General features: G+C 39.1%; 1 protein-coding gene across 1 annotated transcript in view; it reads left to right on the forward strand.

The window, feature by feature from the left end:
• The window catches only part of ANLN (anillin, actin binding protein), a 130,238-nt gene extending 125,906 nt beyond the window's left edge, over window positions 1-4,332 (forward strand). The window contains exons 23-24 of the mRNA XM_053714413.1: window positions 1,687-1,859; window positions 2,448-4,332. Coding sequence (XP_053570388.1) covers window positions 1,687-1,859; window positions 2,448-2,571 — 297 coding nt within the window. The 3' untranslated portion in view covers window positions 2,572-4,332. The remainder of the gene's footprint in view (window positions 1-1,686; window positions 1,860-2,447) is intronic.
• The last annotated feature ends 11,897 nt before the right edge of the window (window positions 4,333-16,229 follow it).

The raw sequence follows: 16,229 nt of genomic DNA on the forward strand, positions 1-16,229 counted from the left end.
GGGTTATATATCACAATCTAGCCACACCAGGCAATTTAGTTCAATGGGTGCAAGGGTTAACAACACTCACTTAAAGGGGAGTTTTGGGCATTTCTTTTAATGCCACCCACACTAAACTAACTATAATATCTAAGCTGCCACCACTTATGATTTATTAAAGGGAAAATCCTAAGGAAAAACCCAGACTTGCACATTAACTCTCAGAATACAATTTAGCAGAAAATAACCTAAAATATACAGTTCAAATACTCCAGTCTCTTTCAGTAACGTGGTTCAATTATTAGACAAAGGCCAAACATTAATAAAGGAATTATTTATTATGCCAAAAATATTATGCACAATGCATTATTAATAAAAAGTTGTTACAAGTAAAATTAGACACAGCAAACTGGTTAAAGTAAAAAGAAGAAAAAGTTAGAAACCGTATACTGTACTAGTCTCTGGGATCTTGTGTGCCAGGGAGAATGCATGAAGCAATAGGTCCTTACTCTGTAGAACAGCTTCCCTTGTAAGAATAACCATTTTTTTGTTAAACCACAAGATTTTCCAGAGATCAAGTTGCCTGACCATACCCTCCTGGCAGGGGCTAAGAAACCCCCCTATTTTTATGACTTTCAATAAACTCTAAGTCTTTGCCTGAAATTATAGAACCCTTTATAATTTCTGCTAGATACACCATTTTCATATAGACAAAAGGGCAATCTTATTTACATTGTGAGAATCAATTTGATACCATATTTTGGTATATTTCCCTTCATTTAATGTCATAACATGTTTTAAACACAGATCTACATTGTACCAATGTCATTTTATTGACCTCATCAGGATATGGGGAAGAAGCACTGTTTTGTATCATACCCTCTGCTGACAGGTTGAGCCATAAAGACCTATTCTGTGTATACTACAGGGTATTTATGAGGCTCCTGGCACTTCAAAGAAAACACAAACACACACAGGACACAATTCTTTTTGAAAACCAAATCTTTTTTAGCTCACAGGCTAAAGAGAATTAACCCCTTAGCAGCTAAATCATGAGGTATTCGTGACACACATTTATGCATGTAATTTAAAAAAGTATAATACTGGACAGTATACTGCAGGCGTTTTCATATACAGCTAATGGTGAGGCATACTTTGTGTCTGCTTGGAGTAGTTACAAGTTGCTATAAGTTTTTAGGGGACATATTCATCCTACATATACCCATCCATTTGCTGCTATTTTGCTTTTTACTTCTGCATATGAGATCTGTAGCTCTTCTCCAATCTGAAACTTTTTTTGGTTTGTTTTTTTTACATGCAAAGATTACTCGCAAATAAAAGGTCCTGACTAACCTGATCTCTGTCAGGGCGGCTTGCTGCCTTTCTTATTATATGATCGAACCCCCTCCCTTGATATGAGTATCCCCTGGGTTTGCTGCCATGCACTTAACTGGCAGTATGTGATAGACGCTTGAGGCAGTCACGTGTACACATGCAACCTACTGTACCGCCATATGGTTGGCAGGTCAGGTGGGCAGTACGAGCTATTAGAAAACTTGTGATAATTGGAACTTAATATATGTATTTTTAAATAATGATTTTAGTCAAATCTGAAATGCACTACTGTCCTTTTAAATGAGGCTATTGCAAGCAACACCTCTTATATATTTTAATGTAATTTATTTACTGCTTTTCTACCTCTTTCAGAATCCAATCGGCAGAATAAATCTAGCAAACTGTACTAGTCGGAAAATCGAACCAGCCAACAGAGAATTCTGTGCTAGACCCAATACTTTTGAGATAATAACAGTGAGACCACAAAGAGAAGGCGACCAAGAAACACTAGTCAGTCAATGCAGAGATACATTATGCGTCACTAAGTAAGTTATATAATTAAAGGTTAGCGCATGCTCTCTGTTCCTGATTTGAATGTTTTGCTTTAGCAATGTAATAGCTAAAAAGAAAAATATCCAATAGTCATTTGACTAATATACAGTGAGACTAATTTCAAAATTACATAAATTTTCCTTCCCCTTGCATCAGCCATCAGCCAATCACAAAATGCATATATACAAATACTGTGAATTCTTGCACATGCTCAGTAGGAGCTGGTGCCTCAAAGTGTGCATATAAAATGATTGTGCTCATTTTGATCATGGAAGTAAATCTGAAAGTTTAAACTTTAATGATTCATGAAAATCAATTAACAAGCCAATACTGCACGAAAACATTGGTTTATTCAGGAGAGCGACATTATTTAATTTATGAGCACAATGTCCCTTTAATTTATACTTTTTTTTTTCTATGCATGATAGGGACATTGTGTCCAAAATTTTTCTATTACACCTAAAGGGTAAAGAGAATAATCACAAGAGTGCACGCATCATACATTTCTTTACCGTTACAAGTCTGCTTATGCTCAAAACCAGTTATGAATTATTTATATTGTTTGTTTTGTTTTTTTCCAGAAATTGGTTATCTGCAGACACTAAAGACGAACGTAATCTTTGGATGCAAAAACTCAACCAAGTGCTTTTGGATCTCCGCATGTGGCAGCCAGATGCCTGTTATAGGCCTGCTACCAAGGTTTAAACACGTGGTTGTTTACGGAACGCGTGTACTTCAAGTCAAGGTCTCACCAGCTGTGTCCTATTTTACTGCAAAATAAAATATGCCAGAGAAGGTACATTGCAGCACGAGATCTGTAAAGCATCATGCAGTAAATAGTTTGATAACCAGGTCACTTCTCAGTTTACCAAATAGTGCTTTTGTAATCACGGATGTTGGATGTGGTTATTAACAATATGGCGCGCATGGCTATATCCTATTTTCATTAGCATTTTTTAATATGAGTTTATTTTGGGAGAGCTTTACTTTTGCCGCATTAAGTGCAATATATAAACCCTATTGTTGGTTGCTTCCAGTTGAATAGTTTTAGACTTTAAATATAACTATTGCATTCTCTCTTTCTAGAAGGGGATAAAAGTGCAGCAGCCAGACTTTTTTTTATATTTTTCAAGACTTTTTAAAGTAAACATTGGGGGGATCCCTCCATAAACACAGCCAGACGGAATGGTGTAATCTATGGATCTTCTAATATATCCAGCCTGCTTTCCTGATTCCTACTTCTGGCAATTGCTTTAGAAGGAAGAAGGCATTGACAGAGTTCCTATCTTACACACTTTCTATGTTGCTTAAATTAGAAGCTATCCTTAATTTTTTTTTTTTTTTAAATTATATACATGAAATAATTTATTGGTAAATTCATGTTCTATGCTCAGTCAATCTCCTAGAAGTACCTGCTAGGCATATGCAAAATTCTGTTTTGAACAAAAAAATTTTATGTAATCTATTCATTAACTAAACAAACTATTGAATAAATATAAAAATCCGTTCATTTAGTTTCTCTTAGCTATTAAATGGAGAAACTAAAGTAACTAATGAACACGTTTTTATGTTCCTTCATTACTTTGTTTAATTTAATAAACTCATTTATTTACAAAATTGTTCATTCGTTATGCAAATTAATAACGAAAATAAATGTTTGCACATGTCTAGTACCGCTTTGGAACGAAAACGGTATCCAGTTGAAACGGAGACAAATTGGACTGAAAAAATAGAGCGTTATCAAAACGAACAAAGCACAATTAATATTTTTGTATGGGAGCATCAGGAACAACCTGCTTCTGCAGTATTTTAAATGTAATGATTTTATAAAGCTGCTAAATGCCAGCAAAATACTTTACTGGCCTTTTATTTTTAGTATAGATAGTTGTTTTGTAAATAGTTCTATATCACTTTGTATGTAAAGCCTGCAGAACGTCTTGCCAGCCAGACTATAAATTGTAGGTTTACTGCTTGATCACTCGTTATTATCCATGCCACATATTAAATGGTGACATGAATACTATTGGCTGGAATTTAACTTTTTTGCATAGTTTTTCCAATGCCAAATATCTGTCTTGAGCGTCAAGATTTGACAGACTTGTTAGTTTCTTTTTTCTTTTTATTCTTCTTTATATTAAAATGTAAAAAGGTGTGGAACTTTAAAGACCTCCAACGCTGTTTACGTGTAACTATGGGTGTACTTGGCTTAAAATATCACGTGTAATGATTGTATCCAAGTTAAATAAGAATTTATATATATATTTTTAAAAATATGCTTTATTTTGCTCACAGTATGAACACTAACAATGGTTCTGTGATATGTTTTTCCCTTCACATTTTCAGTGTTGTCATTTTTCTGTCCATCTTGCACTTTTCTCTACTATATTTTTGTTTGTTTTATATTGTGAAACATGTTCAACATACCCATTAACTGCAGATTGTCAAAATAAAAGGCTTTCAAATAAACTTGATTGTTTTTTCATTTTTTTGCATTAATTTGCACATTTGTGTGTAAAATAGAGATAGACAGGGTTAGATAAATCATAAAAAGAGGACCACACTCACTGAATTTCAAACAGCAGTATCCATTTAGTTAAGTGTTTTTCCGGGGACTTACTCCCCTTCAGACCAACTAACATGTTCAAAACAAACATTTAAAAACCCATAAGCCCCACCCCCAGTGAACAATTGCACCAGCAACAGAGTGACCATATCCACAAAACAAGCAACATAAACAAATTATGTGTTTCATAGCATCATTATTAAAACAAACATTCCCAATTTTTAAATCACTAGTCTGGCCCCTGTCATTATTATTTTCTACGGCTTATGGATACCAAATGTATGCAGTCTGAGATCTAGGTCATCGCATAGATGTATAAGCTATTATTGACATCCCTAGCATATATATATATAAAAAATGTGTACCTTGCCGTCAGTTATAAATGGAAATTCAGAGCATCATAATCTAAAGATGATAATCAGTGATTTTGTTATACACTTACTCATTTTTTCTGTGTTATCAGCAAACAATCCTAACTACGGTGTGTTCAGAGTATCAAACTTCCTAACAAAGGATTAGGAAGTGTCATTATACACCAACCAGCTTGATCGATTTTGCTAAAAAGATATTGCTGCAAGTAGCGATATGCATAAATACCGAACTAAAATATTCACAACACAAAAATTTATAGGTTCTTAAAGTGAAAGAAACAAAAAATTTAAAACTTAAATATTACTCTATCATATGGATCTGTACATATTATAAGAATCCTGTTAACAATTCTGTGTACCCAATCCTCAATATGTGAATATGAACAAGTCTATATAGGAATCTACAACTATAAATATCACCGCTGTAAAAGGTGATATCCTAGATGCACCAGACATGCCTGCTGTTCTAACACCATGTCTCCTATAGTCTATGCTAATCATAAGTCAATATCAACAAACCAGCCCATAATTGAAATGTGAAAATGCACAATACTAATATTTAATCTCAGTGGTATCTACTAATAACAAAAGAAATATGCAACTGTGAGAAAATAACTGTATATATACCAACTGTGTCTTAACTCTGTGTATATATCATAATGATCACCTTGTCAATATTTCTAAATGTGCTATATCCTGCTAAAGGGCAAGGGATTAATGCCTATACATAGCCTCTTCAACACACCTAATACTAACACTAACTATATACCGGGACCTATGTCATATTTGGAAATTATTAAAATCTAATGAACTGTGCATCAGGTAAGCAATTTAACAATATTAGTTACAACTCCAAGCCATATGTGATTGTAGCGTAAATAAATCACCCCTCTCCATCCTTTTTTGAAAAGTCATATCAAACTTTCCTACCTCAATGTCCATGCGCCACCAAAATCCTAGTTCCTCTCTAGTGACTGGATTTCCACATCTTGGGTATTATATCCCATACGTCACTAGCTCATGGACTCTTGCCATTTACATGAAAGAAAATTAATTTCTTTCATAGTGGCAAGAGTACATGAGACCCACTCTATTTTTTGTGGTTTTGACTTTTTTTGTATAAAGCACTTTATTTTTTCCATTACATGCTTTTCTTTCATGTAATTGGCAAGAGTCCATGAGCTAGTGACATATGGGATATACAATCCTACCAAGAGGGGCAAAGTTTCCCAAACTTCAAAATGCCTATAAATACACCCCTCACCACACCCACAATTCAGTTTTACAAACTTTGCCTCCCTAAGGAGGTGGTGAATTAAGTTTGTGCTTGATTTTCTTCTGTGATATGCGCTTCTCAGCATTTTGAAGCCAGATTCCTCTGAGTGCAGTGAATGTCAGAGGGATGTGAAAGGAGAATCACCTATTAAATTCTATGGTTTTCCTCGCGGGAAATCCTTTTCATAGGTTCTCTGTTATTGGTCGTAGAGATTCATCTCCTACCTCCCTTTTCAGATTGATGATATACTCTCATATTCCATTACCTCTACTGATAGCCAAACCAGTACTGAAACAGTTATCTGCTATATGTGGATGGGTGTCTTTCGGAAAATATGTTTTCATTACTTAAGACACCCTCAGCTATGGTTTGGCACTTTATGTATTAAAGTAAAGTTCTAAATATAGGTATTGTACTTATATTTGCCATGAGTCAGGTTTATGTATATTTCCTTTTGCGGACTATCAGTTTCAAAATTGGGAAAACCTATTTAGGAAGTTATTTTTTCTTACCTGGGGTATAGTCTTTTCTTCAAAATTGACTGTTTTCATTAATTTTCGTGGGCAAAATTAGGCTCAAGAGGCAGCAAAAATGCTAATATTAATTGCGTCATTCTTTGCGCGATAATTTTTTGGCACGAAGGTACGTTCGGTGACACAAATTCGCCATTTCCGGTGTCTTAGTTGACGCCAGGTGCCTTGCACAAGGTTCCGTCTGCCAAATAATTTTAATTATTTAAACCCCACTACCTATATGCCTCTTGCCTTTTTCTATGCTCAGAGGGCTATGCTGTTTGCATTTTTTTCCCATTCCTGAAACTGCTACATAAGGAAATTGATCATTTTGCTTTATATGCTGTTTCTCCAACATTGGTGTGTCCGGTCCACGGTGTCATCCATTACTTGTGGGATATTCTCCTCCCCCACAGGGAAAGGCAAGGAGAGCACACAGCAAGAGCTGTCCATATAGTCCCTCCCAGGCTCCGCCCCCCCAGTCATTCTCCTTGCCGCTCTGAACAAGTAGCATCTCCTCGGGGATGGTGAGGAGTTTGTGGTGTTTAGTTGTAGTTTTTTATTCTTCTATCAAGAGTTTATTTTAAAATAGTGCTGGTATGTACTATTTACTCTGAAACAGAAAAGGATGAAGATTTCTGTTTGTGAGAGGATTATGATTTTAGCAGCAGTTACTAAAATCGTTTGCTGTTTCCACATAGGACTGTTGAGATGAGATAACTTCAGTTGGGGGGAACAGTTTGCAGACTTTTCTGCTTAAGGTATGACTAGCCATATTTCTAACAAGACTGTGTAATGCTGGAAGGCTGTCATTTTCCCCTCATGGGGATCAGTAAGCCATTTTCTTAGTCTCAAACAGAATAAAGGGCTTATTATGGGCTATAAACTGGTAGACACTTTTAGGGGCTAAATCGATTGCTTTATTTAAGTATTATATGCAGTTTGAAGTTGTATTTCACACTTTTATAACATTGGAGAACGTTTTTAGCACCAGGCACTTGTTAAGACACCTTCCCAGTCAGGAAGGGCCTTTCTCTGTAGTAGGCAGAGCCTCATTTTCGCGCCATTACTGTGCAGTTAATTTTGAGTTCAGTACATGCAGCTGCATGTGTGAGGGTCTGGAATCCACTAAAAACGTTCCTAGAAGGCTTCATTTGGTATCATATACCCCCCTGGGATTGGTGAAGTTGCAGCAAAGGCTGTGGCTGGGACTTTAAGGGGGTTAAAATTAAAAACGGCTCCGGTTTCCACATTTTAAGGGTTAACAGCTTGTTAAATTGGGGTGCAATACTTTGAATGTATTAAGACACTGTGGTGAAAATTTGGTAAAGATTGGATAATTCCTTCATAGTTTTTCACATATTCAGTAATAAAGTGTGCCCTGTTTAACATTTAAAGAGACAGTAACGGTTTTGTTTTAAAACGGTTTTTGTGCTTTATTAACCAGTTTAAGCCTGTTTAACATGTCTGTACCTTCAGATAGATCATGTTCTGTATGTATGGTAGCCAATGTGGTTCCCCCTTCAAATATAGTGTGATAATTGTGCCATTGCGTCCAAACAAAGTAAGGACAGAACTGTCACAAATTGTAAAGTTGCCCAGGATGATTCCTCAGATGAAGGAAGTAGACATAGTTCTACATCATCTCCTTCTGTGTCTATACCAGTTATGCCCGCGCAGGCGACCCCTAGTACTTCTAGCGCGCCAATGCTTGTTACTATGCAGTAATTGACGGCAGTAATGGATAACTCCATAGCTAATATTTTATCCAAAATGCCAGCATTTCAGAGAAAGCGCGATTGCTCTGTTTTAAACACTGTAGAGCAGGAGGGCGCTGATGATAATTTTTCTGTCATACCCTCACACCAATCTGAAGGGGCAGTGAGGGAGGGTTTGTCAGATGGGGAAATTTCTGATACAGGAAGAATTTCTCAGCAGGCAGAACCTGATGTTGTGACATTTAAATTTAAATTAGAGCATCTCCGCGCATTACTTAAGGAGGTGCTATCTCCTCTGGATGATTGTGACAATCTGGTCAACCCAGAAAAATTGTGCAAGATGGACAGTTCCTTGAGGTCCCGGTGCACCCTGATGCTTTTCCGATACCTAAACGGGTGGCGGACATAGTGAATAAGGAGTGGGAGAAGCCAGGCATACCTTTTGTCCCTCCTATATTTAAGAAATTGTTCCCTATGGTCGACCCCAGGAAGGACACATGGCAAACAGTCCCTAAGGTCGAGGGGGAGTTTTCTACTCTAGCCAAGCGCACAACCATTCCTATTGAGGACAATTGTGCTTTCAAATATCCTATGGATAAAAAATTGGAGGGTTTGATTAAAAAGATTTTTGTACAGCAAGGCTACCTCCTTCAACCTATTTCGTGCATTATTCCTGTCACTACAGAGGCGTGGTTCTGGTTCGAGGAACTGGAAAAGTCGCTCAGTAGGGAGACTCCGTATGAGGAAGTCATGGACAGAATTTACGCACTTAAGTTAGCTAATTCCTTTATTTTAGACGCCGCTTTGCCGTTAGCGAGGTTAGCGGCAAAAAAAAAAATTCAGGGTTTACAATTGTGGCGCGCAGAGCGCTCTGGCTAAAGTCTTGGTCGGCGGATGTATCTTCCAAGACAAAATTGCTTAATACCCCTTTCAAAGGTAAGACCCCTTTTGGGCCAGAATTGAAAGAGATTATTTCAGTCATCACTGGGGGAAAGGGCCATGCCCTCCCACAAGATAAACCTTTCAAGGCTAAGAATAAGTCCAATTTTCGTTCCTTTCGCAATTTCAGGAATGGACCGGCTTCCAACTCGGCAGCCTCTAGACAAGAGGGTAACGCTTCCCAGACTAAACCAGCTTGGAAATCAATGCAAGGCTGGAACAAGGGTAAACAGGCCAAGAAACCTGCTGCTGCTACCAAGACAGCATGAAGAGGTAGCCCCCGATCCAGAACCAGATCTAGTAGGGGGCAGACTCTCTCTCTTTGCTCAGGCTTGGGCAAGAGATGTTCAGGATCCCTGGGCACTAGAAATAGTCTCTCAGGGTTATCTTCTAGAATTCAAGGAACTACCCCCAAGGGGAAGGTTCCACATGTCTCACTTATCTTCAAACCAAGTAAAGAGACAGGCATTCTTACATTGTGTAGAAGACCTGTTAAAGATGGGAGTGATACTCCCAGTTCCAACTGTGGAACAAGGTCAGGGGTTTTACTCAAATCTGTAGTTCCCAAAAAAAGAGGGAACTTTCAGACCAATTCTGGATTTAAAAATTCTAAACAAATTTCTCAGAGTGCCATCGTTCAAAAGGGAAACTATTCGAACGATTTTACCTACAATCCAGGAGGGTCAATTTATGACTACCGTGGATCTAAAGGATGCGTATCTGCATATTCCTATCCACAAAGATCATCATCAGTTCCTAAGGTTCGCCTTTCTGGACAAACATTACCTATTGTGGCTCTCCCATTCGGACTAGCCACTGCTCCAAGGATTTTCACAAAGGTGCTCGGGTCCCTTCTAGCGGTTCTAAGACCCAGGGGCATTGCAGTGGCACCTTACTTGGACGACATCCTAATTCAAGCGTCGTCTCTTTCAAAGACAAAGGCTCACACAGACATTGTTCTAGCCTTTCTCAGATCTCACGGGTGGTAGGTGAACATAGAAAAAAGTTCCCCGTCTCAGTCAACAAGAGTCCCTTTCTTGGGAACAATAATAGATTCTTTAGAAATGAAGATTTTCCTGACAGATGTCAGAGAGTCAAAGCTTCTAATCCCTGTGAATATAAAAGATTTTATTGCTTATGCGATTCAGAAGGCTTTGTCTGCTATTCCGCCTTCTAATAAACGTAAAAGGTCTTTGAAAACTTCTCATAAAGTTGATGAAATTTCAAATAAATGTCAACATACTGATTTATCCTCCTCTGAGGATCTATCTGATTCAGAAGATCCTACCTCAGATATTGACACTGACAAATCTACTTATCTCTTTTTAAGATGGAGTATATTCGTTCCTTATTACAAGAGGTGTTGATTACTTTGGATATTGAGGAAACTAGTCCTCTTGATATTAAAACTAGTAAACGTTTAAATTCTGTTTATAAACCTCCTGTGGATACTCAAGAGATTTTTCCAGTTCCTGGTGCTATTTCTGAAATGATTTCAAAGGAATGGAATAGGCCTGGTACTTCTTTTATTCCTTCTGCTAGGTTTAAAAAGTTGTATCCTTTGGCAGCAATTAGATTGGAGTTTTGGGGGAAAATCCCCAAAGTTGATGGGGCTATCTCTACTTTTGCCAAAAGTACTACTATCCCTATGGAAAATAGTACTTCTTTTAAGGACCCTTTAGATTGGGAACTTGAATCTTATCTAAGGAAAGCTTATTTCTTTTTTATGACACGATGAGTCCAAGGATTATCTTAATTACTAATGGGATATTCACTTTCTGGTCAGCAGGAGGAGGCAAAGAGCAGCAGAGCTGTTAAATATCAGCTCCCTTTCCTCCCACTCCAATCATTCTCTTTGCCTACATTAGTGATAGGAAGTGGTAAAGGGAGGTGTTAGAAAAGATTCTTCAATCAAGAGTTTATTATTTTTAAAGTAGTGCAAGATTGTGCTGCTTTATCCTGGGGTGTAGCCGTAGTCCATATTAGCCTCTTCAGTAGGGCATTGGTGGCTTTAGAGCAATGGGAACTGGTGAGACATAATTCTCACTGCACCTCCCATATTATTGCTGCCCTGACCCAGAAATCCTGAGGACTATATATTCAGGAATTTCTTTTTCTTCACAAGTCCATGTGGGGGATAGGACCCCTCAAACCTGGTGAACTGCTTTTGCTGTCAGGTAGACATATGAGGTAAGTGCTTGATATTTTCCTGGGATCACTTAGAGTAAAAGGAGCACTTTTATTATCCAATACATCACATAAGGGGATTATCGTTGCAGGGCAAACGTAGGCACTTTGGGACAAATGACACTCAGTATCTGGGTGAACCAGACAGCGTGTACAGGCACTGGGGCTGAGAGACAAGCTCTTATATGGTGGTTATGGTACTATGGTGTTTTTTTTTACACTATATTACTCCCGGGGACTACTGTTGAGGTTAAGCCACGCCCACAATGGGCAGATCTTCCGTTTTGCAGGGTGTAGGGGTGTCTTTATTTCTCTTGTAAGGTGTATCCAGTCCACGGATCATCAATTACTTGTGGGATATTCTCATTCCCAACAGGAAGTTGCAAGAGGACACCCACAGCAGAGCTGTTATATAGCTCCTCCCCTAACTGCCATATCCAGTCATTCTCTTGCAACTCTCAACACGCATGGAGGTAGTAAGAGAGAGTGGTGAAATATAGTTAGTTTTTTATCTTCAATCAAAAGTTTGTTATTTTAAATGGTACCGGAGTTGTACTATTTTATCCCAGGCAGTAAATAGAAGAAGAATCTGCCTGAGTTTTCTATGATCTTAGCAGGTTGTAACTAAGATCCATTGCTGTTCTCACATATGTCTGAGGAGAGAGGTAACTTCAGCGGGAGAATGGCGTGCAGGTTACTCTGCTATGAGGTATGTGCAGTTACAATTTTTTCTAGAAATGGAAAATGCTAGAAAATGCTGCTGATACCGGATTAATGTAAGTTAAGTCTGAATACAGTGATTTAATAGCGACTGGTATCATGCTTACTCTCAGGGGTAATACCCTTATAAAATTGCAATTTAAAACGTTTGCTGGCATGTTTAATCGTTTTTATATATGCTTTGGTGATAAAACTTTATTGGGGCCTAGTTTTTCTTCTGTTAAGTGTGATCAGTCCACGGGTCGTCATTACTTCTGGGATATTACTCCTCCCCAAGAGGAAGTGCAAGAGGATTCACCCAGCAGAGCTGCATATAGCTCCTCCCCTCTACGTCACCCCCAGTCATTCTCTTGCACCCAACGACTAGATAGGATGTGTGAGAGGACTATGGTGATTTTATTTAGTTTTATTTCTTCAATCAAAAGTTTGTTATTTTTTAATAGCACCGGAGTGTGTTATTCCTTCTCGGGTAGAGTTTGAAGAAGAATCTACCAGAGTTTTTACTATGATTTTAGCCGGAGTTGTTAAGATCATATTGCTGTTTCTCGGCCATCTGAGGAGAGGTAAACTTCAGATCAGGGGACAGCGAGCAGTTTAATCTGCAAAGAGGTATGTAGCAGTTTTTATTTTCTGACAATGGAATTGATGAGAAAATCCTGCCATACCGACATAATATCATGTATGTATATTTTACATTTGAGTATTCTGGGGAATGGTACTTCACTGGAATTACACTGTGTATATAAGACTTTAGCCTAATTGCAAAGCAACAGGCTTTTTAATAACTCTTAATTTATGTTAAACGTTTTTGCTGGAATGTAAAATCGTTTTCATTTTCTGAGGTACTGGGTGAATAAAATGTTTGGGCACTATTTTTCCACTTGGCAGTTGCTTGACCTAATTATGACAGTTTACTGATCTCTCTCACTGTTGTGTGTGAGGGGGAGGGACCTTTTTTTGGCGCTTTTGCTACGCATCAAAAATTTCATTCAGAAGCTCATTGTTTTTTCCTGCATGTTCCGGTTTATCTCTACAGAACTCAGGGGTCTTCAAAGCTTCTTTGAGGGAAGTAATCTAACAGAGCTGTGAGATTGTAGTTGACTGTGATAAAAAACGTTTATTCTTTAACTTTTTTATGCCATCAGGGTTAGTTATTCTTTGCTAATGGGAACAAGCCTTTGCTAAATTGTGTTTTGTTTTACAAAGTTTATTGATTTCAACTGTTATATATCTTCAGTGCTTCTTAAGCACAGTACGTTTTTTCATTGTATTTTACTTGAATAATATTTACAAGTTGCAAGTTTATTTGCTAGTGTGTTAAACATGTCTGATTCAGAGGATGAGACCTGTACTATTTGTGCTAACGCCAAGGTGGAGCCCAATAGAAATTTATGTACTAACTGTATTGATGCTACTTTAAATAAAAGTCAATCTGTACAAATTGAACAAATTTCACCAAACAACGAGGGGAGAGTTATGCCGACTAACTCGCCTCACGTGACAGTACCTGCATCTCCCGCCCGGGAGGTGCGCGATATGGTGGCGCCCAGTACATCTGGGCGGCCATTACAAATAACATTACAAGATATGGCTACTGTTATGACTGAGGTTTTGGCTAAATTACCAGAACTAAGAGGCAAGCGTGATCACTCTGGGGTGAGAACAGAGTGCGCTGATAATGCTAGGGCCATGTCAGATACTGCGTCACAACTTGCAGAACATGAGGACGGAGAGCTTCATTCTGCGACTGACGTTTCTGATCCAAACAGATTGGATTCAGATATTTCAAATTTTAAATTTAAGCTGGAAAACCTCCGTGTATTACTAGGGGAGGTGTTAGCGGCCCTGAATGATTGTAACACAGTTGCAATACCAGAGAAAATGTGTAGGTTGGATAAATATTTTGCTGTACCAACAAGTACTGACGTTTTTCCTATACCTAAGAGACTAACTGAAATTATTAATAAGGAGTGGGATAGACCCGGTGTGCCGTTTTCACCCCCTCCGATATTTAGAAAGATGTTTCCAATAGACACCACCACACGGGACTTATGGCAAACGGTCCCTAAGGTGGAGGGAGCAGTTTCTACTTTAGCTAAGCGTACCACTATCCCGGTAGAGGATAGCTGTGCCTTTTCAGATCCAATGGATAAAAAGTTAGAGGGTTACCTTAAGAAAATGTTTGTTCAACAAGGTTTTATATTGCAACCCCTTGCATGCATTGCGCCGGTCACGGCTGCAGCGGCATTCTGGATTGAGTCTCTAGAAGAGAACCTTAGTTCAGCTACGCTGGACGACATTTCGGACAGGCTTAGAATACTTAAGCTAGCTAATTCATTCATTTCGGAAGCCGTAGTACATTTAACTAAACTTACGGCTAAGAATTCCGGATTCGCCATCCAGGCGCGCAGAGCACTGTGGCTAAAATCCTGGTCAGCTGATGTAACTTCTAAGTCCAAATTACTTAATATACCTTTCAAGGGGCATACCTTATTTGGGCCCGGTTTGAAAGAAATTATCGCTGACATTACAGGAGGTAAGGGCCACGCCCTGCCTCAAGACAAAGCCAAACCTAAGGCTAGACAGTCTAATTTTCGTTCCTTTCGGAATTTCAAAGCAGGAGCAGCATCAACTTCCACTGCTCCAAAACAAGAAGGATCTGGTGCTCGCTACAGACAAGGCTGGAGACCTAACCAGTCCTGGAACAAGGGCAAGCAGGCCAGGAAACCTGCTGCTGCCACTAAAACAGCATGAATTGAGGGCCCCCGATCCGGGATCGGATCTAGTGGGGGGCAGACTTTCTCTCTTCGCCCAGGCTTGGGCAAGAGATGTCCAGGATCCCTGGGCGCTAGAGATAATATCTCAGGGATACCTTCTGGACTTCAAATACTCTCCTCCAAGAGAGAGATTTCATCTGTCAAGGTTGTCAACAAACCAAACAAAGAAAGAAGCGTTTCTACGCTGCATACAAGAACTATTGTTAATGGGAGTAATCCATCCAGTTCCACGGTCGGAACAGGGACAAGGGTTTTACTCAAATCTGTTTGTGGTTCCCAAAAAAGAGGGAACTTTCAGACCAATCCTGGATTTAAAGATCCTAAACAAATTCCTAAGAGTTCCATCATTCAAAATGGAGACTATTCGGACAATTTTACCCATGATCCAAGAAGGTCAGTACATGACCACAGTGGATTTAAAGGATGCTTATCTTCACATACCGATTCACAAAGATCATTACCGGTATCTAAGGTTTGCCTTTCTAGACAGGCATTACCAGTTTGTAGCTCTTCCATTCGGATTGGCTACAGCTCCAAGAATCTTCACAAAGGTTCTAGGTGCTCTTCTGGCGGTACTAAGACCGCGGGGAATTTCGGTAGCTCCGTACCTAGACGACATTCTGATACAAGCTTCAAGCTTTCAAACTGCCAAGTCTCATACAGAGTTAGTACTGGCTTTTCTAAGGTCACATGGATGGAAGGTGAACGAAAAGAAAAGTTCACTCGTTCCACTCACAAGAGTTCCCTTCCTGGGGACTCTTATAGATTCTGTAGAAATGAAGATTTACCTGACAGAGGACAGGTTAACAAGACTTCAAAGTGCTTGCCGCACCCTTCATTCCATTCAACACCCGTCAGTGGCTCAATGCATGGAGGTAATCGGCTTAATGGTAGCGGCAATGGACATAGTGCCATTTGCTCGCTTACACCTCAGACCACTGCAACTATGCATGCTAAGTCAGTGGAATGGGGATTACTCAGACTTGTCCCCTTCTCTGAATCTGGATCAAGAGACCAGAAATTCTCTTCTATGGTGGCTTTCTCGGCCACATCTGTCCAGGGGGATGCCATTCAGCAGACCAGACTGGACAATTGTAACAACAGACGCCAGCCTTCTAGGTTGGGGTGCCGTCTGGAATTCTCTGAAGGCTCAGGGACAATGGAGTCAGGAGGAGAGTCTCCTGCCAATAAACATTCTGGAATTGAGAGCAGTTCTCAATGCCCTCCTGGCTTGGCCCCAGTTGACAACTCGGGGGTTCATCAGGTTTCAGTCGGACAACATCACGACTGTAGCTTACAT

This window comes from Bombina bombina, chromosome 5 (genome assembly GCF_027579735.1).
Source record: "Bombina bombina isolate aBomBom1 chromosome 5, aBomBom1.pri, whole genome shotgun sequence".
Lineage (NCBI taxonomy): Eukaryota > Metazoa > Chordata > Amphibia > Anura > Bombinatoridae > Bombina > Bombina bombina.